Below are 24,976 nucleotides of genomic sequence, written 5' to 3'. Positions count from 1 at the left end.
CCTGTCTTGTGCCAGTTTTCAAAGGGAATGCTTCCAGCTTTTGCCCATTCAGTATGATATTGGCTGTGGGTTTGTCATAAATAGCTCTTATTATTTTGAGATACATCCCATCAATACCTAATTTATTGAGAGTTTTTAGCACGAAGCGCTGTTGAACTTTGTTGAAGGCCTTTTCTGCATCTATTGAGATAATCATGTGGGTTTTGTCTTTGGTTTTGTTAATATGATGGATTATGTTTATTGATTTACATATTTTGAACCAGCCTTGCATCCCAGGGATGAAGCCCACTTGATCATGGTGGATAAGCTTTTTGATGTGCTGCTGGATTCGGTTTGCCAGTATTTTATTGAGGATTTTTGCAACAATGTTCATCAGGGATATTGGTCTAAAATTCTTTTTTGTTGTGTCTCTGCCAGGCTTTGGTATCAGGATGATGCTGGCCTCATAAAATGAGTTAGGGAGGATTCCCTTTTTCTAGTGATTGGAATAGTTTCAGAAGGAATGGTAGCAGCTCCTCTTTGTACCTCTGGTAGAATTTGGCTGTGAATCTGTCTGGTCCTGGACTTTTTTGCTTGGTAGGCTATTAATTATTGCCTCAATTTCAGAGCCTGCTAATTGGTCTATTCAGGGATTCAACTTCTTCCTGGTTTAGTCTTGGGAGGGTGTATGTGTTCAGGAATTTATCCATTTCTTCTAGATTTTCTAGTTTATTTGCATAGAAGTGTTTATAGTATTCTCTGATGGTAGTTTGTATTTCTGTGGGATCGGTGGTGATTTACCCTTTATCATATTTTATTGTGTGTATTTGATTCTTCTCTCTTTTCTTATTAGTCTTGCTAGCAGTCTATCAATTTTGTTGATCTTTTCAAAAAACCAGCTCCTGGATTCATTGACTTTTTGAAGGGTTTTTTGTGTCTGTATCTCCTTCAGTTCTGCTCTGATCTTAGTTATTTCTTGCCTTCTGCTAGCTTTTTAATGTGTTTGCTCTTGCTTCTCTAGTTCTTTTAATTGTGATGTTAGGGTGTCAATTTTAGATCTTTACTGCTTTCTCTTCTGGGCATTTAGTGCTATAAATTTACCTCTACACACTGCTTTGAATGTGTCGCAGAGATTCTGGTATGTTGTGTCTTTGTTCTCATTGGTTTCAAAGAACATCTTTATTTCTGCCTTCATTTCGTTATGTACCCAGTAGTCATTCAGGAGCAGGTTGTTCAGTTTCCATGTAGTTGAGTGGTTTTGAGTGAGTTTCTTAATCCTGGGTTCTAGTTTGATTGCACTGTGGTCTGAGAGACAGTTTGTTATATTTCTGTTCTTTTACATTTGCTGAGGAGTGCTTGACTTCCAACTACGTGGTCAGTTTTGGAATAGGTACGATGTAGCGCTGAGAAGAATGTGTATTCTGTTGATTTGGGGTGGAGAGTTCTGCAGATATCTATTAAGTCTGCTTGGTGCAGAGCTGAGTTCAATTCCTGGATATCCTTGTTAACTTTCTGTCTCATTGATCTGTCTAAAGTTGACAGTGGAGTGTTAAAGTCTCCCATTATTATTGTGTGGGAGTCTAAGTCTCTCTGTAGGTCTCTAAGGACTTGCTTTGTGAATCTGGGTGCTCCTGTATTGGGTGCATCTATATTTAGGATAGTTAGCTCTTCTTGTTGAATTGATCCCTTTACCATTATGTAATGGCCTTGTCTCTTTTGATCTTTGTTGGTTTAAAGCCTGTTTTATCAGAGACTAGGATTGCAACCCCTGCTTTTTTTTGTTTTCCATTTGTTTGGTAGATCTTCCTCCATCCCTTTATTTTGAGCCTATGTGTGTCTCTGCACATGAGATGGGTCTCCTGAATACAGCACACTGATGGGTCTTGACTCTTTATCCAATTTGCCAGTCTGTGTCTTTTAATTGGAGCATTTAGCCCATTTACATTTAAGGTTAATATTATGTGTGAATTTGATGCTGTCATGATGTTAGCTGGTTATTTTGCTCGTTAGTTGATGCAGTTTCTTCCTAGCATCAATGGTCTTTACAATTTGGCATGTTTTTGCAGTGGCTTGTACCAGTTGTTCCTTTCCATGTTTAGTGCTTCCATCAGGAGCTCTTGTAAGGCAGGCCTGGTGGTGACAAAATTTCTCAGCATTTGCTTGTCTGTAAAGGATTTTATTTCTCCTTCATTTATGAAGCTTAGTTTGGCTGGATATGACATTCTGGGTTGAAAATTCTTTTAAGAATGTTGAATATTGGCCCCTACTCTCTTCTGGCTTGTAGAGTTTCTGCCGAGAGATCCACTGTTAGTCTGATGGGCTTCCCTTTGTGGGTAACCTGACCTTTCTCTCTGGCTGCCCTTAACATTTTTTCCTTCAACTCTGGTGAATCTTACAATTATGTGTCTTGGAGTTGTTCTTCTCGAGGAGTATCTTTGTGGCATTCTCTGTATTTCCTGAATTTGAATGTTGGCCTGCCTTGCTAGGTTGGGGAAGTTCTCCTGGATAATATCCTGCAGAGTGTTTTCCAACTTGATTCCATTCTGTCACTTTCAGGTACACCAATCAGATGTAGATTTGGTCTTTTCATGTAGTCCCATATTTCTTGGAGGCTTTGTTCGTTTCTTTTTACTCTTTTTTCTCTAAACTTCTCTTCTCGCTTCATTTCATTCATTTGATCATCAATCACTGATACCCTTTCTTCCACTTGATCGAATTGGCTACTGAAGCTTGTGCATGTGTCACGTAGTTCTTGTGCCATGGTTTTCAGCTCCATCAGGTCATTTAAGGTCTTCTGTATGCTGTTTATTCCAGTTAGCCATTTGTCTAATCTTTTTTCAAGGTTTTTAGCTTCTTTGTGATGGGTTCAAATATCCTCCTTTAGCTCAAAGTGTGTTATTATCGATCGTCTGAAGCCTTCTTCTCTCAACTCATCAAATTCATTCTCCGTCCAGCTTTGTTCCATTGCTCGCAAGGAGCTGCATTCCTTTGGAGAAGAGGTGCTCTGATTTTTAGAATTTTCAGCTTTTCTGCTCTGGTTTCTCCCCATCTTTGTGGTTTTATCTACCTTTGGTCTTTGATGATGGTGATGTACAGATGGGGTTTTGGTGTGGATGTCCTTTCTGTTTGTTAGTTTTCTTTTTAACAGTCAGGACCCTCAGCTGCAGGTCTGTTGGAGTTTGCTGGAGGTCCACTCTAGCCTGATCCTTCCTCTGGAAGCTTCATCTCAGAGGGGCACCCGGTGGTATGAGGTGTCAGTCGGCCCCTACTGGGAGGTCCCTCCCAGTTATACTACTCGGGGGTCAGGGACCCACTTTGAGGAGGTAGTCTGTCCTTTCTCAGATCTCAAACTCCGTGCTGGGAAAACCACTACTCTCTTCAAAGCTGTCAGACAGGGACATTTAAGTCTGCAGAAGTTTCTGCTGCCTTTTGTTCAGCTATGCCCTGCCCCCAGAAGTGGAGTCTACAGAGGCAGGCAGGCAGGCCTCCTTGAGCTGTGGTGGGCTCCACCCAGTTCGAGCTTCCTGGCTGCTTTGTTTATCTACTCAAGCCTCAGCAATGACGGACACCCCTCCCCCAGCCTTGCTGCCACCTTGCAGTTCGATCTCAGACTGCTGTGCTAGCAGTGAGTGAGGCTCCATGGGTGTGGGACCCTCCGAGCCAGGAACAGGATATAATCTCCTGGTGTGCCATTTGCTAAGACCGTTGGAAAAGCGCAGTATTAGGGTGGGAGTGTTCTGATTTTCCAGGTACCGTCTGTTACGGCTTCCCTTGGCTAGGAAAGGGAATTCCCCGACCCCTTGCACTTCCCGGGTGAGGCGGTGCCTTGCCCTGCTTTGGCTCATGCCCCGTGGGCTGCACCCACTGTCCGACAAGCCCCAGTGAGATGAACCTGGTACCTCAGCTGGAAATGCAGAAATCACCTGTCTTCTGTGTTGCTCATGCTGGGAGCTGTAGACTGGAGCTGTTCCTATTGGGCCATCTTGGAACTCCCCCTCCTACCCTATCTAATTTTTACATCGGTGCTGCAATGTAGGGAAGTGGCTAAATCTTTGTCCCATTTACAAATGACTACACTTTCCCTTGGTCACACAGCTGGAGAGAGTAGCAAAGCTGGAATTCAAATGCAGCCCTTTGTCTTTCCATATTGCAATCCTGCTTTCAACTACCAAAGATGTTTTGCTGCTTTTCTCACAAAATGGAAGATGACAAAATATATTCCCCAGCCCTCCATTCTACCCACGTGGGAGTATGAATGACAGGTTGTATTAGTGTCCTAGGTTTGCTGTAACAAAGAACCACAGACTGGTTGGTGTAAATGACAGAAATTTGTTTTCTTACAATCCTGGAGAGTCAACATCAGAGATCAAGGTGCCAGCAGGGTTGGTTCCTTCTGAGCGCTGGGAGAGAATGATCTATTCCAGATCTATGATGGTTAATTTTATGTGTTGACATCACTGAACCATTGGATGGCCAGATCTCTGATTAAATGTTATTTCTGGGTGTTTCTGGAAGAGATTAACATTTGAATTGGTGGATTGAGTAAAGCAGTCTGCCCTCTTCAATGTGGGTGGGCTTCATCCAATCCACTGAGGGCCTAAATGGAACAAGGCAGACTGCCGGTTGAACTGGTGCTCTCAATTCAATTGCCTGACTACCTGAGGTGATCCGTCAGTCTTCTCCTGCCCTTGGACTGGGACTTCCACCATCAGTACTCCTAGTTCTCAGGCCTTTGCACTCAGACTGGAATTAATACCACCCACTTTCCAGGGGCACCAGCTTGCAGATGGAAGATCATAAAACTTCTCAGCCTCCATAATTGCATGAGCCAATTCTGTGTAATAAATGTCATTTTATGTTTCTTTGGAGAACCCTAATACAGTGCCTGTCTCCTTGGTTTGTAGATGGCCATTTTCTCTCTTGTCTTCACATCATTATCTTCTTACAAGGACACCAGTCATACTGGATTAGGATCCCACCCTAATGATCACAATTTCACTTAATCACCTCTATAAAGACCCTGTCTCCAAATAAGGTCACATTCTGAGGTACTGGGGGCTGGGAGTTAAGACTTCAACATATGAATTTTGGGAAGAGAGGGGGACCTGGTTTAGCCCATAACAGGGTTTGTGGAGCTGTGACTCATTTCCAACACACCCTTCATTTAAAAAAGGAACCCAAGGAAATGGATTACAAATGGTGGAATTCTGAGTTTCACGAGGTGGAACTCTAGTTTTCAAAGCAATCCTTATGGGCAGGAAATGCTCATCCTGTAGTTCTTAATGTTAGCATGTTACTACCTCAAAGGTGTCACACCCTCCACCAAAGGGGCCCTAGCAACTTGTAGAATGTAGGTTATTATGAGGACAGGGGATTGTGATGGTGGCCAGGCTGTGGAATCTGGTGAGGCCAAATGTCAGCACCTCAAATGATGTCTTGTGACCCCACCTGGCAGCGTTCTGGTTTTCTGGATGGCAGCAGAGGACAGGGAGATGATGGAAGCCCGGGGTGCGGGAGAAAGTTGCCCAACCTTCCCCAAGATGGTGCCTGGTGACTCCAAGTCTGAAGGGAAGCCAAGGGCTTGTCTGGTAAGGGGGCTGCTGTGTCTCACCACCCCCGCCTATTCCGTCAGGGGGAGCAAGAATACTGTAGGAACACATGATAGGAGCTGAGTGCTTTGAGGTTCCAGACAACTGCCAAGAACATCAGGTGACATGTACCCCACCCCTGTAACTGGCACCCAGCTGTCACCAGGGACCAGGTAGTCCTCCATAAGATTGTGAAGTCACATGAAGCTGGCTTTGGTCTCCTGCATCTACCTCCCTACTTGGGGCCATTTCCTTGCTGGGTGGATAGGACCTGGCTCCCCACCATAGCCCTCTTCCTGGTCCCCAAATATTTAGGTTCTCTCAACTCAGACCCTGGGTTTCTTTCTCCCTCTGTAACGTTCTGAAGACCTGGCATCTGATCTCAAAGTCAGGTAGAATTGAGGATGGGCCCGGAAGTTGCCTCTTTGGTGATCAGAAAAATCACTAGGAAAATGGACATCCATCTACTCAACTCCCAGTGCCTCCACTTGCAACTTTAGGGCACTATTACTTGGTGCTAGTTTGCCCTCTCCTTGACCCGCAGGTCCTGACAACTCCCGGTAAGAGCACATCTAATAAGAATTCAGCCTAGATCTTTACAATTCAAACACCCCAGTCCACTGCGGCCTGGGGCTGCGGGAGTTCCATGGGGTCAGGGACATCCCCATCCTGACTCTTCACGGTACCTCCCCTCCCTACTTCCCCCATGCCAGGAGGCAGAGTCCCAGAAGCCAGACTCCTCCTATGACTACTTGGAAGAGATGGAAGCTTGTGAGGACGGAGGCTGCCAAGGGCCGCTTAAATCGCTGTCCCCCAAGTCCTGCCCTGCCACCAAAGGCCAGGCGGGCGACGGACCCAAACCCGCAGAGCTGCCCCCGGCCACTGGGACTGAGCGCAATCCCGAGATGGAGCTGGAGAAGGTGCGCATGGAGTTCGAGCTCACGCGGCTCAAGTACCTGCACGAGGAGAACGAGCGGCAGCGGCAGCACGAGGTGGTGATGGAGCAGCTGCAGCGGGAGCGGCAGCACAAGGTGGTGATGGAGCAGCTGCAGCAAGAGGCGGCGCCCCGCCTGGTGGGTGACAAGGAACGGGGCACTGGAAGGAGGGAGGCCTGGAGCTGCAGTCCCGTGGGGCCTGGAGCAGGCGCCCACCTTCCCTGGTTTGCGCGGCATCCCACCCTGCAGATCCTGGATCTCGGCTGAAAGGGGCTGAGCATCCACTCGGGCGGTCTCCAGCCCTCTCCGCCTTAGCTTACTTTCAGAGATGTCTGCTCACTGCCTTAAAGCTCACTACGCTACCTGACCAGCTCTGTTAAACAGAGCTTCCACGGGAAGCTGAGATGTGACTCTCTAAGGAGAGCTGAGGCTGGGAGGGGCCCCAGAACCACATCGCCCACCCGACAGCCTTTTTGGTAGCTTCAAGGAAAAGTCTTCAACATTTCCTCCCTCTTCCACCGCTCACAAGTCCTCTCTGCATCTCTTAAAATTTGATGCCTGGAGGCTAGACCCAGAATCCCCACTGCAGCCTGGCCAGTGGATTTTGATAGAACCATCACCTCCCCGATCAGGGCTATGTTAATCCTGTTGGATCATACTGCCTTCTAGTCAACTGAAACAGCCATCTTTTCACAAGAAGTACACCACTGTTCCCTAATCTGTATTAAATGGGGGATAAGAATGCCTACTTGAGATTAAATGGGATGTGAAGAGCTTAGCACAATGGCTAGGCTATCATAAGCATTCAATAGCGGAAGATGTTGTTTAAAGCAGTGTTTCCTGCACTTCAGAGTCAGAAAGTCCTGGATTAAAATACCAGGTATAAACTCCCTGACATTGGGCAAATTACTAATTTCCTTTGAGCTTTAGCTTGCTCATCCATGAAGTAGTACCTACCTCATAGGGTTGTTGTGAGGAATCAGTGAGAGAACACATGCAAAGCACTTTGCAATTAGCCCAGCACATTAGGTAAGCATTCAATAAATGTTAGCTATTACCATTTTTATGTACTCATGCAATTCACTTCTTGACCCAAATGCAACAACATACATTTATCACTTTTCAGTTTTATTGGGATGTGATGTATTAGCTGTGCTTCCCAGCTCTGAGTCATCCTCAGTTCTGAGAACCGTGCCTTCTGCGTTTATCCAGATCATTGCTGTAATTGTTGAGGAGGATATGACCTAAAGTAAATACCACTAAATGTCTCTGTATAGGTGGCAATGTTCCATTAATCATCACCCTTGAGTTACATTTTATCCTGCTCACATTTCTCCACCTTATCCAAAAAACGGAGACGCACTGTCAAATGGTTTCCCAAAATTAAGATATTACATTACCTATAGCATTTCCCCAATTGACTGGGCCAGTTTTGTTTTTGTTTTTTTAAGAAAGTAAGGTTGGTTTTGCATCATTTGTTCTCAATGAACACGGCTGGCTTCTTAAACAATTATCTTTTTTTCTGTTCACAAAATACCTGCTTCATTAGAAACATAAAATCACTTCACTGAACTCAGTCAAGCTTACTGAACTGGGATTTCTAGAATCTTCCGCTGCCCCCACGCCCTTTTTGAAAAGTCTAGAAAACATTTGCCTATTGCTTAGACTTTAGCACACTTCCTAATATTTTTGAATTCTAAGTTCCATTTCCAAACTTGTGACTTTTCTCAGTAGCCTGGGATAAAATCTGTCACAAAGTGGAGCCTGAAACTATTTAAAGCAGATATGATATTGCAACTATGCCTTTGGCCTGTGTCTCCTCCTAACCATATTTATTTTCCCCCTTTTAGTTTGAAAATCTTTCTCCTTGCTGGATGAGATGAAAATCTTTGGTATATAGTCCTATCTCTATCTCTCTCTCTTCTGCTCAAAAAATAGAACATTGAAAGTATTTTGAAAAGTCTAAAGGGTTTCACAAGCACTTTTTTTTTTTAATGAAAGTCATAATGATCACCCATCAGCATTTCAGACTGAAACACGTGCAGACTGCAGAGAGCTGGCAAAGTCCAGGGGTCCAGAGCCATACTGAGCCTGCAGAGAACCGTCGGGTCAGCCCCGTCCTCCACTCCCATTAGAACACTGGATTGCTTCCTCTGGTCTCCAACCTTCCTAGCTATTCATTTTAGAGGCAGCATCAGATCATCATTTTCTGTCCCCTCAGTTTGTTCTAGTTGCCCTCACATTTTATGCAGCTGTTTCAATAGTGATGTGTCCCCATCCCCCAGCCTTTGGTGATAGTTTACAAAAGTGTTTACTTTTTGTACATTTACTAAAAACTGGGGAGTTGACTTGATGTTGAACCTTCCTCTCTTCTCTTTTTCTGGGAGGGTGAATAGATGGACGGACAGAGAGAGTTTATTGAATTGAAAATAACTCTTTGAGTGTGTTTCTAGCTAGTTTAGGGCATCTCAGTCCCTGCCACCTGGTGCTTTCCAAAAATATGGCATGATTTTTACAAATATTTTTAAAAATAATGCATGGGTTATGCCCTCTTAACTATGGATCAAAATAATATCAGCTTTTGCCTTACTTACACATTGATACTTTCTACAGTTAAAATGAAGACTGTTGGGCCCCAATTATATAGATTCAAGAAAACAGCAACCCACAGACAGAATCAGCGAGACAATTCAAGCTGCTTTCCCCCAGCCCAAATACTCTGAGGGTTTAGGGAGACCCCATCACCTATCTCTCAGCACCTGCCTCCAGGAGAGACCAAACCCTGGACTGAAGGACCACGGACTGACCCACGTGATATGTGTCAGGACCCAGGGGGTCAGAAACAGTCATTTATATGCAAGGGACACCATGTCATTGGGCCACTGTCCAGGAAACTAGGTTGAATGTCAGGGCACTGTGAGAGAACACTCCCAAGACTCAACATCCAGATGTGGGGCTCTTGGAGTCAGAGAGAGAAGGCCCACGCGTGTGGCTCCAATGGGCAGTACAGACCGTAAAGAGAAAGGAAGGTGGTGGCCTGGTGCCCCAGTCAAGAGGGATAAAAGCAGCTCAAAAAGTAAAAAATGATGAGTTCCTTCTATGTGCCAGTTACCTGACTAGAAATGTTTCATTATCTCACTTTTCCTCCTTGTGATCTTTTTTTTTTATTATTTTTTTTTAGAAACAGGATCTTGCTGTCTCACCCAGGCTGAAGTTAGTGGCATGAGCATAGCTCACCATAACCCCGAACTCTTGGGCTCAAGTGATCCTTCCACCTCAGCCTCCCAATAGCTGCGACTATAGGCAAACACCACCACATTTGGCTAATTTTTAAATTTTTTTATAGAGATAGGGGTCTCACTACATTGCCCAGGCTGGTCTCAAACTCCTGGCTTCAAGCAATCCTCCCACCTTGGCCTCCCCAAGTACTGGGATTATAGGTATGAGCCACCTTGCCCAGCCCTCATGATTTTGGAAATGGGCACTATTACCCTTTCTTTAGGTGAAGATGATGACTTGAGGTCACATACAGGCAGGGACAGAGCAGGACTGAACCTAGATCCGCCTGGCGCCAACAGTGGCATCATCATCTCCACTGTCTTCTCTCTCCCACAGTTTTCAGGAGGCCTCCAGAACTTCCTGCTGCCCCAGAACCAGTTTGCCATGTTCCTGTACTGCTTCATCTTCATTCACATCATCTATGTCACCAAGGAGATGGTCTTCTTTCTCTTCGCCAAGCACTACCTGTTCTGCATCGCGGCCATTTTGCTCTGTTTGATTAAAACTTTCTGGTCATACTTCCAAGTGCCTTTGCTCTCTCCATCACTGGGAACCCTCGCCCCCTGCCATGCTAGAATGTTATCCGTGCATGATCCCAGCCTCCCGGGCACCTCCTTTTTTCACTTTGTGCCTCTGTCCAAACAGAATCCACTCTTAGGAAGGGCCCTGCTGTCAGTCATTTACACCTGAGAGTGAAGAAGCATGTTCATGCCCTTTATACAGAGACTGAGTTCTCACTGTGGACATGATGCCTTATCCCAAGAGGAAGATTTCAGATGTTAGCAGGTCAGGGAGATATCTGCAGGGAAGGAGGGTTTAGAACACCTTTCCAGAACCATAGAAGTACATCATGACCAAGCTGGCTTGGGTTTCACCACATGTACTCATGTTCATCAACCTCTGAGGGGTGGGAAGCCTGTGATCTGCTTGGGAGCAGCCCCCGCCCCCATCTTCTGCAAAGATGTCCATGCCCTAATCCCCAGGGTCATGAATACTTTATATGGCAAAAGAGGCTGAGATGTGATTGTGTTAAGGACCTTGCAGTGGGGAAATGATCCCAGATTATCCAGGTAGGCCCGCAGTAGTCACAAGGGCCCTTGTAAAAGGGAGGCAGGAGGGTGCGAGTCAGAAAGGAGATGTGATCATGGAAGCAGGGGCCAGAATGACGTGGGACTGCGGGTCAGGGAACATGGGAAGCCTCTAGAAACCAGAAAAGGCCATAGAAGAATTCTCTGCTACAGCCTCCGGAGGGAGCCCAGCCCTGCCACCCCATGTTAGGCTCGTGACCTCCAGAACTGTAAGAGAATAAGTCTGTGTTATTTTAAGCCACTAAGTTTGTGGCAGTTTGTTACAGCAGCCACAGGAAACTAATACAGGAACCAAGATGCCCAAGATCCCTCCAGCTGTGCCAACATGACAGGATACCATCACCAGGCCACTGGCCGGGCCTCATTTAGCACTGGGCCTGAGCAGACTTGTACACAGCTGGCCTTCAGACAGCATATGGTTAAAAAGGAGAGGCAGTGGAGCTCCAGCGAGCCTGGCACAGGCCTAGCTGAACCTGGTGGACAAGGGGTACCCCTATCACTGAGCTGTGTATCTCCTGGGTGAGGCATGTGGCAAAATAAGGGCATACTCCTAGGGGACATATGGCAGGAGGAATTAAGTGCCTGATTAGACCCAGAGGACGTCATTAATTCTACTCTATTGGAAAGCTGGACATGGAAAAAAAAAAAAAAAGTTGACACACACCCCCACCCCTGTACCCACCTACTAACCCAAGCACACAGACTCACAAAAATGCAGAAAAGCTAACCCAGAAACAAATACACTGACACAGAGATACAAAACAAGTATACAGTTGTCCACAGTAGAGGCTTACAGCCCCTCAAATAAACACACAACAACCCAAAGGAACAGACTTTGAACACCAGAAGGCTCACAGTCAGGCACAAAGTGAAGTTGCCCCGCATGTATGCAACAAAGAAAAGGGGTTCAACTTCCCCAGTCACCAACCCCTCAGCCCTTCAATACACACACACTCCTTGCAGACTGTTGGCTACTCTGAGCCCAGCAGCCCAGCCATGATGGCTGGCTGTGCCACATGACACTTTAGTGATAATGTGGCAAACTGAATGAGGCTGGACACAGCTGTGCAATTAATCAAGTCTTTATTGACCCCTTCTCTCCTCTGGCATAGGGCTCTGCCTTAAGAGGGACAAGAGAATAAGTTTCTGTCTCATTGGGCTCTCGAGCGGCTCTCAGTAAAATCACGTGACAAAAATCACTGCCTTGGGACTTCAATGTCAGCACACATTATCATGCCATTTAGTCCATGGTGACTTCTCATTTCCCACCCAACTCCATATATCCAACCCCACTGATAGCTGCATGTGACAGGTACTTAATTTGGAAGTGATAAAAGTGTCATTTCTCATTAAACTTTCAAAGAAGGGCCATTGTGGTGTGGGTCACTTCTTCTGATCATTTTATTTGATCTGGGTTTCTGCCCCATGGGGTTGAGGTGAGAGAGATGGAGATAAGGATAGCAAGAAGTTTAAGGTCCACCTGTTTACCTTCTTAGAGCAGACAGAACTGGGCATTTATAAAACACACACACACACACACACACAAACCAAAAAAACCCAAGTGCGTAAGGTCATTTAATCCATCCATCTGTTGCCAGATAAAACTAGACTTAAATACATTCATTTTTCTTAATCTTCAGAGAAAGTAAACTCCCCTGAGCAGTTAGTGAGCATCTCATCCCACATCTTTAGCCACAGGCATGAGATCTACTCTTCCCTATTGTGTTTGAATACTGAAGCCACTAGCCTCGGATCTGCCCTCTAGGAAAATGAGAACTACTCATGGTCACTCCCTAAACTTAGAACAGATCTTCTGGTTCAAATGCAAAGCAGAAAATCAGAAGAGAGAGAGAGGCAAAGGATAGGAAAAAGGCCCAGCTAAGCAGTTACCAGCCAGGTAATAAGCCAATGTACAAGCGCCTCTTCAGCACCAATGCTAACACATCATGCGCCCTAAGTCCCTAAGGAGGCTATCATCACCAAAACCCTGCAGGTAGAAATGTATATCATCTCCACTTCACAGCCAAGGATACCGAGGTTCAGAGAGGTTAGACTTAACCGAGATCATTCCAGAGCACATGTTCTTCCCATGTTACCCTGCTCCCAAGAACCTACCTTGGGAGGATCTCACAACCTTGCTGGGGAGATGAGTTTAACACACATGAAAATGTAAAGCAGCTGTCAGTATACAGACCTCAGCTATAAATGAGATCATAGAAGAGCTCCCTGCAGCCCTGGGTGATAGAGGAAGTCTTCTTGAAAGACAAGCTCATAAGGCTAGGTAAGCCCGAACAGATGGAAATCAGGAGGGATACCTCACACAAATGAAGATTAGGGTGGGAGTGTGTAATGTGTATCCAGGAGGGAAGGGTCACTCTTGCTCCAGGGAATGGTGTAAAAGATAACAGGCCTGGAAAATTGGTTTGGGGCTAAGTGTTAGCCTTGAATATTGGTCTGAGGAATATAATCTTAATCCCTTGGGAAATAGGGAATACACTAAAGATTATAGAGTGGAATAGTAGTTCAAAATAGATAAATAAAAGCCATCCTCCTTTAATTCCTGGGGACCGCTTTTTTGCCTGGACCTTCCCGTTTCCAGACCAGAAACTTTCTGAGGTCCTGAGTTTGAGGATTACATTCAGCTGTAAAAGAAATCCAGCCACAATGGCTTCACCAAATAGAGGTTTATGTTGCTCACATACCAAGAAGTCCCGGGTAGTCCATCCACGGCTGGTGAAACTGCTCTCAGAAGTCATAGAGGACCCAGGTGGTGCCTTCCTCCACCACCACAGGGCTCTTATCCTCAGCCCGTGGCTTCCAGCCTCATAGCGTCAAGTTGGCTGAAGCAGCTCCAAGTACCAGGTCCACTACTCCAGGTCAGAAAAGGAGCTGCCTTTTAAAAGCTTCCCAGGAAGCCCCACCCAGAGACTTCTGCTTACTAAGGTCATGTGGCTGCACCTATCTGTAGGGTGTCTGAGGTGGTAAGGTTTTTGCGTGGACACTGTTGGAGCCTCAAACAAAATTAGAATTCTGATAGTATGAGTGGAGGGGGGAGATACTGAATTAAGCAAATAACTGGTGTATCATCCCTAATTCCTTAGGCCCAGCTCCCACTCCCTTCCTGAGCTGCTGAGCCAGAAAGCCTTGCTGGGGTTGAAACCATCAGATGGAGCACAGCCGTAGCCAATCTGGGCCTGGCCACTGCTGCACTCTGCTTTAAGGAAGAGTACCGCATACCACAGCAGGGAGGTCATGGTTTTCCCGGGCCACATGCCTGGAGCCACTCTGCCTTCATCCTCCTGACCTCTGCCTGAGGCCCCATGACCTGACACAATCAGGGCAGCAGACTGGGAAGGGCACTCTTCTCTGTGCTGGGTGCCCTCAGCAGAGCTGCAAGGGGAAGCAAGTTGGACTCCAGAGCCCCTTCCCTTCCTGATCCCAGATCCCACAGAGCAGAGCCCGGAGCCAGTCAGGGGACTCTGATCATCCCATGGATACCAAGCTGCTAAAGTCTATGTATAAGAGATTGTACTCATTGCAAAGGACCTCTAAGCTTCAGCCCAAATAATGAAGCACTAATAGTAAAGTTTCAGGTAGGCTTAGGGAGAGAAAGATGGGATAATCTCTCCTGTTCCCTAAATGGAATATTGTAGGCTGCCCTCCTGAGTGAGCCCAAGGACAGGACTACAGTTGGAGAGACTCGGGCAGGAGGGTTAAGGCTTGATTCCAAAGGCCACTTTCCTGCCATGTCTATTTCTAGTCCCAAGTTAGCAGATGACTGGTAAGTAAGCAAGTCAGTTAAGTTTTCTAGGCTTCATTTGGGTGACCTCTAAATTATCTAGACTATAACTCAGAAAAAAGAAGGACCAAAGTCTAGAGATTGTTTGAGTTCTGATTTAATTGATCTGAGATGGCATCCAGAGGTGATTTGTTAGCCTAACAAGTGCCCCAGTTGATTCTAATAAGCAATCAGGGTTGAAAGACCTAAATCCTTGCTCTTTAATGTGTGATCTGTGGATCAGCAGCATCTGCGTCTTAGAAATGCAGCATCCCAGACCCTGCCCCAGACCCACTGAAGCAGATGTGGTTTGACAGTACCCCCCAGCCCCCAGCAATTCATATGCATCTTAAAGTCTGGAAAGCCTGTTATAGGTGATGAGACTCAATTCAATCTGTCCTGGTCTGTCCTGGGCTAACGCGGTGGCTCACGTCTGCAATCTCGGCCATTTGGGAGGCCGAGGCAGGAGCCCAAGAGCTCAAGACCAGCCAAGGTAACATAGGGAGATCCCATATCTCCAAAAAAAAAAAAAAAAGCCAGCAGGTACAGTGGCATGCACCTGCTGTCCCAGCTACTCGGGAGGCTAAGAAGGGAGGATCACTTGAGCCTGGGAGGTTGAGGCTGCAGTGAGCTGTGATTGTGCCACTGCACTCCAGCCTGGTGGACAGAGGAAGACCCTATCAGAAAAAAAAAAAAAAATTCTGTTCTCTTTATGAAGACAATGCTCTTGGCCAGGAGGGTCTTCTAGGGGGAATGAGAGGGAGAACAACTGAGTGCACAGCCCTTCAGAAGTGCTATGGGTTTTCCATTAACCTCTGCCGCAGGCTAGGGGTGGCAGGAGCTTACTGTGCCACATCAGGAAGCTGAGCCTGTGGTAGCACATCTGCCCCTCCTCCCTTTCACCAGTTCATGCTCTGGGCTTCTGGGGAACCAAATGACTTCACCCTGCAGGCCAGGACTCAGCAGAAAGTTCCAGAATGCCCTCAGGCCTGTGTCCGCCTCTGTCCCTTTTTTGATCTGACTCCCACGTATAGCTTTGGGGAAATCTTGCTAATATACATTCATTCATTATTTAAAGGTTGCCGCTGTTCTTCAGGAAGGTTAAGCATGATTAAAAGATGGGATTTTTCCACAGGGCACAGCAGAAAAGCTAGGGCTCCCACATTTTTAAGCTGTTTTGGCCAAGCCTTGTTGCATAATTCAAAGTCTGTGACTTACTTAGATTTAATTAGCCAAAGGAGCAGCAGCTGCAGGTTCATTAGTCAGTATTTATTAAGCGCCCGCAGAGGGCTTTGTAGGCTCTTAAGAGTGAAGTGGAGGATGGGTTTTGGACTTGCAAATTTCTTACACTTAAGTAGGAGGGGATTACAGATAGCTTCAGGAGGTAGGCATTTTTGTTCCTCAAAGAGAGCAAAGGGGTGGCATCAAAAGGCCTGGGCTCATGGGGTAAATCCTACAAAGGGCCACGAGTCAGAGAGATATCAGTCCCTCACAGGGTTATAGTGACAATTAGTGAGATAACAAGGTGGAGGCTGGTGGTGAATGAGAAGCTACACAGATGACAGGTATCAGCCAGAGCAGGGAAGGGAAGTGACTGCTAACCTGAATTTCAAGAACTGGGAGAGGTGGGGAGGTCAGGCTCCTGAATTTGTGGGCCCAGTGCAAGAGGACAATGCAGTGTCCCATCAAGAATTCCACGACGGTGACAGCAGAGCATTAAGCCATGTGCAGAGCCCCCACTGAGAGCAGGGCCCTGTGCCACTGCCCTGGCGGTGGATGACGGAGACCCTAGGGTCAAGGGGCTTTTGTGGTGCCTCTGAAATCTCACCCAGAGAGTGACTATCCTTGGCCTGTACTCCATCAACAGGAGGGAGGGAGGGAGCAGGCTCTGTGCATTTTGCAGGGGCAGGGACCGCTGGAGCAGGCCATTGGAGGAAGCGAGTCTGGTGGCCCCAGGGCAAGTGGCCCCTGCATGCCTTCCAGCTCTGGGTGCAGAGTCTGGCTGCAGAGGCACCTCTTCACAAGCAGGTCACGCTCTAGGCTTCCAGCTGCTAATCACAGGGGCTCTCCAGCTTGGGGGCATTTCCTCCCTCTGCTCCTGGCTTCCGCCCCAGCCCCATTCAGTTGATCATACTCCTCTGGGCTAGAAAATCCAAAAATAGAAGAAAGCTACACTTTTTACCCCCTTGAGCCTCTTGTATCAAATGACACAGTCACTTTGCCTCAAACTTTTCATCAAAGCAGCCTTTGTAAGGTCCTGGGGCAGAAAGCAGGCCTTGGAAGACAGCCACCAGGAAGCCATGCAGAAAGTGCTGAGCAGAGGGACCCTTGGTGGAGGAGGTGGGGAGGGCCGGGTTTCAGGAGCTTCCCTCTGCCCCAGAAAGAGCCAGTGACAGACACTTGCTACCATGGGGCAGCTCTTCTCTGAGCACCAGCTCTAGCTTCAGGTCTTGGAAGTGCAAGAGCAGCAAATAGTGTGGCTGCAGAGACCACCCACTGCCAGGGTTCAACAACCAGACCACAGAGCTCAATCAGTGATTAAGGAGCAATGATTGATCAATCAAATAAACAGAAGGAGTGTAAGAGACGATCTGAGAAAGGCTCTGCGAGCTAAAGCATTCTGTGACGGCTTCTTGAAAAGGAAGCTCACCCTTGCCGAACACCTAGGATGTACTGTACCCTGTCCAACGCTCTTCATGTCATCTATTTTATCCCACAGCCCTCCATGAAGGAGCACTGGTACGCACTAGATTCATCTGCCCAGGCTGCTCTAACAAAATACCACAGACTGGGTGGCTTCAACAACAGATGCTCATTTGTCCACAGTTCTGGAAGCTGAAAGTCCAAGATCAAGGTGTTCGCAGGTTTGGTTTCCTCTGAGGCCTCTCTCGGCTTGCAGATGGCGGCTGCCTTCTCACTACATCCCCACGTGGTCTTTCCTCTCTGTGTGCATCCCTGGTGTCTCTCTGAATGTCCAAATTTCCTCTTCCAAGGACACCAGTCAGATTGGATTAAGCCCTCATTTTGACGCCATGACTTCTTTTTTTGATTTCAATAGTTTTGGGGGTACAGATGGTTTTTGATTACATGGATAAGTTCTATAGTGGTGACCTCTGAGATTTTGGTGCACCCATCACCCAAGCAGTGTACACTGTACCCAATATGTAGTCTAAAGCCCCTATCTCCAGATAAGGTCACATTCTGAGGTATTGGGGGTTAGGACTTCAACACATGAATTTTGAGGGGAGATAATCCAGCCCATGACACCCACTTTGCAGATGAGAAATCAGACTCCGAGAGGTTCAGGAATTGCCCAAGCTTGCTCAGCCAGGAGGTGGCAGAGACCAAGTGTGTCAAGGAGCTGAAAGATGATTGGAAGAAAACAAAGAACCGTGCTGCGTCTCATTCATTTAGGTTTGTGAACAAAGGTTCCGAGCTGGTTTGATAACATGGGAAGAGAATTGCTACTCCATTTCAGATGGCATTGTGCGGCCCCCTGTATATCTCTCTAGATATGTGTAGCTGGGGGTAGCAGCTCCAGAGTTTTTCTGCTTATGAATCTACCCTTTTATTCTAACTGTTCCCATGTTTCTTTTTTGTTTGTTTTGTTCTGTTTTTTTGAGACAGGGTCTCGCTCTGTCACCGGTGCTGGAGTGCAGTGGCGCAATCTCAGCTCACTGCAGCCTTGCCCTCCTGTGTTCCCACACTTCCCTCACCAAGTGCTAAGGAGGAAAATGTCTTTGAGAGGGGACAGATGTAAGGCCTCACTCACTGGCCCACTTGACCCACACACCTGCCATTTCATGAGTGGCAGCAGATCTATACTCAAAGGCCTGGGTAACTCCGTCTGGATCCCACCCCATGTCCTCTCCTAGGTCTCCTAAGACGGGAGAGTGAGTCTGTAACTGGCAGCCTGGGGTCTTCCCTCTTGAATCTGCTATGCCTGGCTCTTTTTCTGAAGACCAGGTTGGTACGTCCACTCTGAGACAGCAGTAGGTATAAGAAAGAAGAGGGAGATGGTTGGGTAAGAGAGAAACCCCACACAGTTCACTCTGGCTGACTTTCACTTCTAAGCAATCTCCATAGCCTCACATACACAAAGCCCATAATATTTGAGCTAGCCTGAGTGGGTTCCAAGAAAACAATGATTGGAAGACTCTAGAAGCACAGTAGTTGGTAGAAAGCTCATCTGCTCTCAGGTATCAGGCTAACTTCAAAGGAACTCCAGATGACTGCCCTTAAGCAAACTCTATGCACTGTGGGAGAATCCTTGTTCTCAAAACAGATCAGTTAGGAGACTGAGCATAGTGGCTCATGCCTGTAATCCCAGCACTTTGGGAGGCCAAGGTTGGCGGATCACCTGAGATTAGGAGTTCAAGACCAGCCTGACCAACACGGCAAAACCTCGTCTCTACTAAAAATACAAAAATTGGCCTGGCATGGTGGTTTGCGCCTGTAATCCCAGCTACTCGGGAGGCTGAGGCAGGAGAATTGCTTGAACCCAGGAGGTGGAGGTTGCAGTGAGCCAAGATCGTACCACTGCACTCCAGCCTGGGTGACAGAGCAAGACTCCATCTCAAAAACCAAAACAAACAAACAAACAAAAACAGATCAATTAGGGCCAGGGTCAGAAGCTCAGATGCCAGGAGGGCCCAGGTGGGCCAGGTAAAACTGGGAAGCTGGCCAGGCATAGCTGACAGGAAAGGAAGAACCTGTAAAGCAGGAAGCCTCTACTCCTTCTTCCCTCCTTCCCATCTTCACCATGTGGAGATACACACCCCATGTCCAACTCAAGGGCAGCCAGAAATCCAGACTTTTATGTGATACGTGCTGATTTTTAAATGTTGGTTCAATTTTCTTTAGCCACTATACAGACCTAACAAAAGTCCACGGGGCCAACAGCTCACAATCTCTGAACTTGAAGTGTTATTTCCTTTATGATAAAGTCTCTGTTTCACTCAGAGACACGCTGGGGGATTTCATTAAACAGAAGACACTCCTAGTACAAAAATAGAATGTGATTCACTCTCTAACAATGTTTAAGCACAGAAGCCGCAGTAAGGGATGCTTCTTCCCTTCACAAATTGCCTCACCTTGAGGTGTTTCAAGAGACACATCTCTTAATGCATTTCAAATCAGGTTAGAGTGGCAAAAATCTAATTTTCATACAACTTCTTGAAGAAAGATGGCAATTTCACTAAAGCCTGGATCAAGATTAAGGAAGGCATGAAACAGAAGCCTGGGAGCAGGAAAATGAGGCGGGAGAGGGTGGCAGGGTGGAGGGTGAAAAGAAGGTGAAGCTGCACGCCCAGGCTCACTGGCAACCGCGGTGTGAAGCCAGTCAGACAAAGAGCAGTGGGGCCTGGGGACCAGAGTGAGCAGAGAGGGGAAGAGAAGGAGGGAGCATCATTGGTTGCCATGGTGACAAAGGAACAGGGATGGGAAGAAAGAGTGAGGGGGATGTCAGAGAAGAGCTATGTTGTGCTGCTGCATACAACAAAGTCTTCTTTACCCGGGCATCCTTGTCTATGATTTCTTGGCCCCTCTGATACTTCCCCCATCCTGATTCTCTGCTCATTCCTGGCATGAATAAATTACTATGAAATTAAGGACATTTAGATCCTAAACATGGATGTGATGGATGAATGGATACCTACTTATTGAGCCTCTGGGTCTCCAAAAGGCCTCTTGGATTCAAAATATTTTCTCCAACGTGCTTCCATAAAGCCCATGATTCCACCATTAGGGCAACATTGCTTATACTAAGCCTTTCTTCGTGTTCAATGATAAACCCTCATTAAGAGGGGGAATATCTTGGCTATCAATTTCTAGGGTCTCATAAAGAATTGATTTATCATATGTAACGACATGTATATAACGATAACGTATTTAACGGGATCTCGGCTTCAGCCTAAGAATGTCCACTACTAGGGCTCAGGCCTATCTAGATATGCATGATAAACTGGTGGGGCAGACCCTAGACAGGACAGTTCATAGGACGGTTCCAGTAACATCTGCTGCCTGTGTCCGGCATTTATTTCCCCTTGATTTCCTTTTGGGTCACTCCCTCTTCCTCAGTCTTAGTCCATGAGGTTCAGGTAAACTGACTTCTAGTCAAGGGGTAGGCCCAGGACCCAGATCTGGCCAACCAGGGCATTCCATCTTCTGGCCAAAATGATTGGTTCATATGTGGACACATGACCCAAGCCTGACCAATGAGTTTCGAACCTGGATGTTTCGTGGAAACTCTTGGAAAGATGAGCTCTTATTCCATTGGCTACTAAGCTGGTAGACTATGTGTCCAGAGATGCTGTTGGTCATCTTGTTCCACTTGGGGAAAGCCTACCTGAGAATAAAATCGATATGGAGAAAAGCAGAGCCAAGATATGGGAAGACAGATGGAGAAGGAGGGAGAGAAAAAGTGAGTTATTGATGACATGATTTGGGTCCCTGGATCCACCTGAGATAAGAGCTATCCCTAGACCTTTCAGCTTCCATTTTTGCTGTTAACTGATTTGAATTGGGTTTCTCTCACTCACAACCAAGCGTTCTGAATCCTGCAAGGGCTTTCTCGTTATATGAGTTGGCACCTCGACTCAGCAACAGCTAACATAGGAGATACCATGGCATCTGTGCCCAGCCTGTTCTATAAAGAAAGATGTGTTCATGAACCTAACCAAGGGAGTCTGAGGGAGATGGAGAGAAGCAGAGCCATTGGAACATATGTAAGCACGTGTGCCCGTCTGCAGGGAAGGGAGCCATTTCCCCACTTCTTGAGAGAAAACAGCCCTCCTCTAGCACCATGAAGGGCTTGATGACGGTGCCAAAGGAAGTGGCAGCAGGGCCTGGCTGAGAGGGGATGCCCAGCAGGAAACTCCACAGACAAGCATATGCTGTGCGCTGCCAACATACAGAGCACTGTGCTCGCAGGATGGTCCATGAAAGGTCTGGAAGCAGCCCAGGTGTCAATCAACCAGTGGGTAGGTAAATAAAATGTGGGATATCCGTACAATATTTGGCAATAAAAAGGGATGAGTTACTCATTCCTGCTATAACATGGATGAGCCTTGAATATATTATGCTAAGAAACTAGTCACAAAGAGCCACATGTATGATTTCATTTACATGGAATGTCCAGAATAGGCAAGTCTATAGACAGAAAGTAGATTCATGGTCGCCTAGGGCTCGATGAACAGAGGGATTTGGCAGTGACAACTAAAAGGTACAGGGTTTCTTTTGAGGTAAAGAGATGTTCTCAAATTGATTGTGCTAGTGGTTCATTGTTCAGCTCTATGAACACAGTAAAAACCATTGAAGAATCACATACTTTAGAGGGTGAATTGCATAGTACGTGATTTATCTCAATAAAATTGTTACCAAAAAAACCAAGGTTCTTGAGATACCTACCCAGTTTGTGTGTGATGGGGGTGAGGGCAGGGGATTGGCCTCCAGAAGGCAAGGGCACATCACATAGCTGCTGTCACTCTTGGAGGCAGTACTGCCCTCAGACCTGGACAAGAGGGACCTTGCTCTGGGCGTGCACTTTAAGAGTCCTCTACTCTGGCTCTCCTCCGGCCTGACTCTTCTCTGTGGGGTAAGGAGTCTCCAGGACCCAGTGGCTGTCTCCACCCATGCTCACACTTCCTTCTTCCTAGACCATACTCTGGGTATACAGGACCCTGGAATTACTTGCCCAAAAGGCCCCAGATCTGTCTCTAGAAACTGCAGGCCATGGCCAGACACAGTGGCTCATACCTGTAATCCCACCACTTTGGGAGACTGAGGCAGGCAGATCACCAGAGGTCAGGAATTCAAGACCAGCCCGGCCAACATGGTGAAACCCCTCCGGGAGTGGTGGTGGGCGCCTGTAGTCCCAGCTACTTGGGAGGCTAAGGCCAGATAATCACTTGAACCGGGGAGGCGGAGGTTGCAGTGAGCCGAGATCATGCCACTGCACTCCAGCCTGGGCGACAAGAGCGAGACTCCATCCCAGAAAAAAAAAGGAAACTGTAGGCCATAAGAGGTGTGATTGGAACTTGGATATGGAGTCTGGAATGCCTGTATCAGACTCCCCAAAGAGTGAGGCAAAGCTCAGTGTGACAGGAGGAGGGCAGGCCATGGCCTGTGAGTTGCAGGCTCCAGGGGCAGGGATGGGGAAGGCCTGCAGCCAGCTCTCCCCACAACCACAATGTTTCAGCATGGCTATCTCAGGACAATGAGATTCTAATTCAAACTTGACCTTCTAGGTCATTATGAAGATTTGTCAAGATAGGGGGCTACAGCATTTGACAGTTCGCTATTAATAGATTATAGTTAAACATGTGTCAACACAAGGTTTGTTGACCTCCTTTAGCCCTCTTGTCCTAGGTCGCCACAAATGTTAGGCACTGACTTGCTGGGAGGTGCTGTATTTAAGAGAGAAATCTATCAGAGCTTTTCTTTATAGTGAATCATGGTGTGGGGTTTTCTCAGGTTGCATTTATGGATTTGGGAAACGTAATTCATAGACTCCTTGCTCCAGGCTTAAAAAAAAAATAGCTAACACATGGCTGCCTGCAACCTTGAAGTTTAATGATTTCTCTCAATGACGTCTTCTCAGCTGAGCCCAAGGATTGAGGCATGTACTGAGGCTGGAGACTAGGGTAGTTCTGTGAGCCATGCACGCTACGGAATTCCATGTCGGTCTGGCTGTCTTTAGTTTATTTTTTTAAGGTATAATGTAATAGAGTCCATTTGGCAGGGAATTCCAGCAGAAGCGTATGAGAAACATCTCAGAGCAGGGCTGGGGGCAGGCCAGAGTATCCGTTCATCCTTCTTCTACATCTATCCTGAGTGTCCCCAAACCCCCCCGATTAGGCAGCTGTGCAATGCCAAAAGGTGCCCAGCTGTGGGGACATGTGGGAGCTGAAATCCAGTCCACCCTCCCCTGGCCAAGCTACGCCCCTTGGCACTGGGCTGCATCAGTTGAGAAGAAGGGGAGCTTTTTTCTTAGCACAAAGGTGTCCTGTCCTCCCCACCCCATGGGCTCATGGTGCTGCATCTGCCCAAAAGAGGGTCTTTTTCTAAGGACACAAAGGCACCATGAATGAGCGTGCCCTGGCTGGTGAGGAGAGGGAAGCTAGCAAAGGAGGCTGGTGCTGTGTCTGGGTCCAACAGGACTCTCACTCTCCCTGGCCTTGGCTGAACCCACAATGCTCCCCTCCACTCTGATGGGTCTGTTGCAGACACCATCCTGCCCTTGAGAGGCACCCCATGGAGGAGTGAGAAGTAGGTTCTTTCAAGAGCTCAAATCAGGTTGAACCAAAAAGAGAAGGAAGGCTCTGAGAGAAGAGTCTCCTTCTGGAGAGACAGCAGCTGGCGGGCCTGGGGTTCAGATCAGTTTTGCTTTTGCCTCCTCCCAGGAAAGGCCCTGAAGAAAGAAGGTCACCTCTCAGGGAGGTCAGCCCTCAGAAGAGTACCTTCCCTCCTGCAAATAAACCTTCAGAACTTGCAGGAACCCCTCACCCCATCGCCTTTCTTTCCTTTGCTCACTCATCCGGGAATGGGCCAGTACAAACTAAGAGGCAGGCACTCTTAAGGATATGAAGATTTTCCAAAGGATACGTATTTTGGTGTGGGTCATTTAAAGAGACTCACGGGACCAAATCCTCAACTTCTGCTTGGCTCTCTTGTACAGGTGACCTGTCTGAGCACATGCCAGTGGATGCTGCTGCTGCTGGTTCTCCCTCCTGCCTCCCCTTTCTCCCATTTCCCAAAAAAAAGGGCATACCTCTTACCCATCCCACATCTTACCATGGTGCATTGACCAGGGAAAATGTCCAGTGCAACGAAGAGAGAATCTAAATCCTGGTATCCGTGTTGAGAAAATGAGCAGGAGCAACTCTAATGACCGAACAAATCAACTGGCTTTCAATTCCCTGCCTTCATTCAAAGTGAAGGAGAATCAATTCTAGCTGTCAGCTGATAGATTTTTAATGATCTACCCATATGATTTTTGGCATATAACTCGAAAGGAGTTTATACAGTTGAATGACACTGCTATCACCAAGGTCCTTGCATTCCTTTGTCCTTACGTGAAAAAGGTTTCTGAGCTGAGCATCAATTTTTAAAAAAGAAAAACAGGAATAGAATTAATGCTGAACTCTGACCCTTTCTAGCAATAAGGATTATTCACCCATGAATATAGGAACTAACTGGGATGAGGAAGAAAGCTTCATTTCCTTAAAAGATGCATTTCAAATTAATTATTCTTTATGCTTTCTTATTACCTATTACAATTTGTAAAGCATTTGTTTTGATTGTGTACTAGTCATCCTGGTACAAATAAAG

At 46.9% G+C, this 24,976-nt stretch overlaps 1 protein-coding gene across 1 annotated transcript; it reads left to right on the top strand.

Annotated features, from left to right (window-relative positions):
- Nucleotides 1-5,336: 5,336 nt before the first annotated feature.
- Nucleotides 5,337-23,555, top strand: TMEM247 (transmembrane protein 247). The gene is made up of 5 exons (XM_054474796.1): nt 5,337-5,567; nt 6,281-6,640; nt 10,118-10,306; nt 17,289-17,386; nt 23,360-23,555. The coding sequence occupies exons 1-5, from the start codon at nt 5,451-5,453 to the stop codon at nt 23,553-23,555; spliced, it is 960 nt and encodes a 319-aa protein (XP_054330771.1). The 5' UTR covers nt 5,337-5,450.
- Nucleotides 23,556-24,976: the final 1,421 nt, after the last annotated feature.

The sequence above is a fragment of the Pongo pygmaeus genome, chromosome 12 (assembly GCF_028885625.2).
Source record: "Pongo pygmaeus isolate AG05252 chromosome 12, NHGRI_mPonPyg2-v2.0_pri, whole genome shotgun sequence".
NCBI classification, from domain to species: domain Eukaryota; kingdom Metazoa; phylum Chordata; class Mammalia; order Primates; family Hominidae; genus Pongo; species Pongo pygmaeus.
The sequence above is the reverse complement of the archived record's forward strand: the minus strand, read 5'-3'. Positions and strand labels throughout refer to the sequence as shown.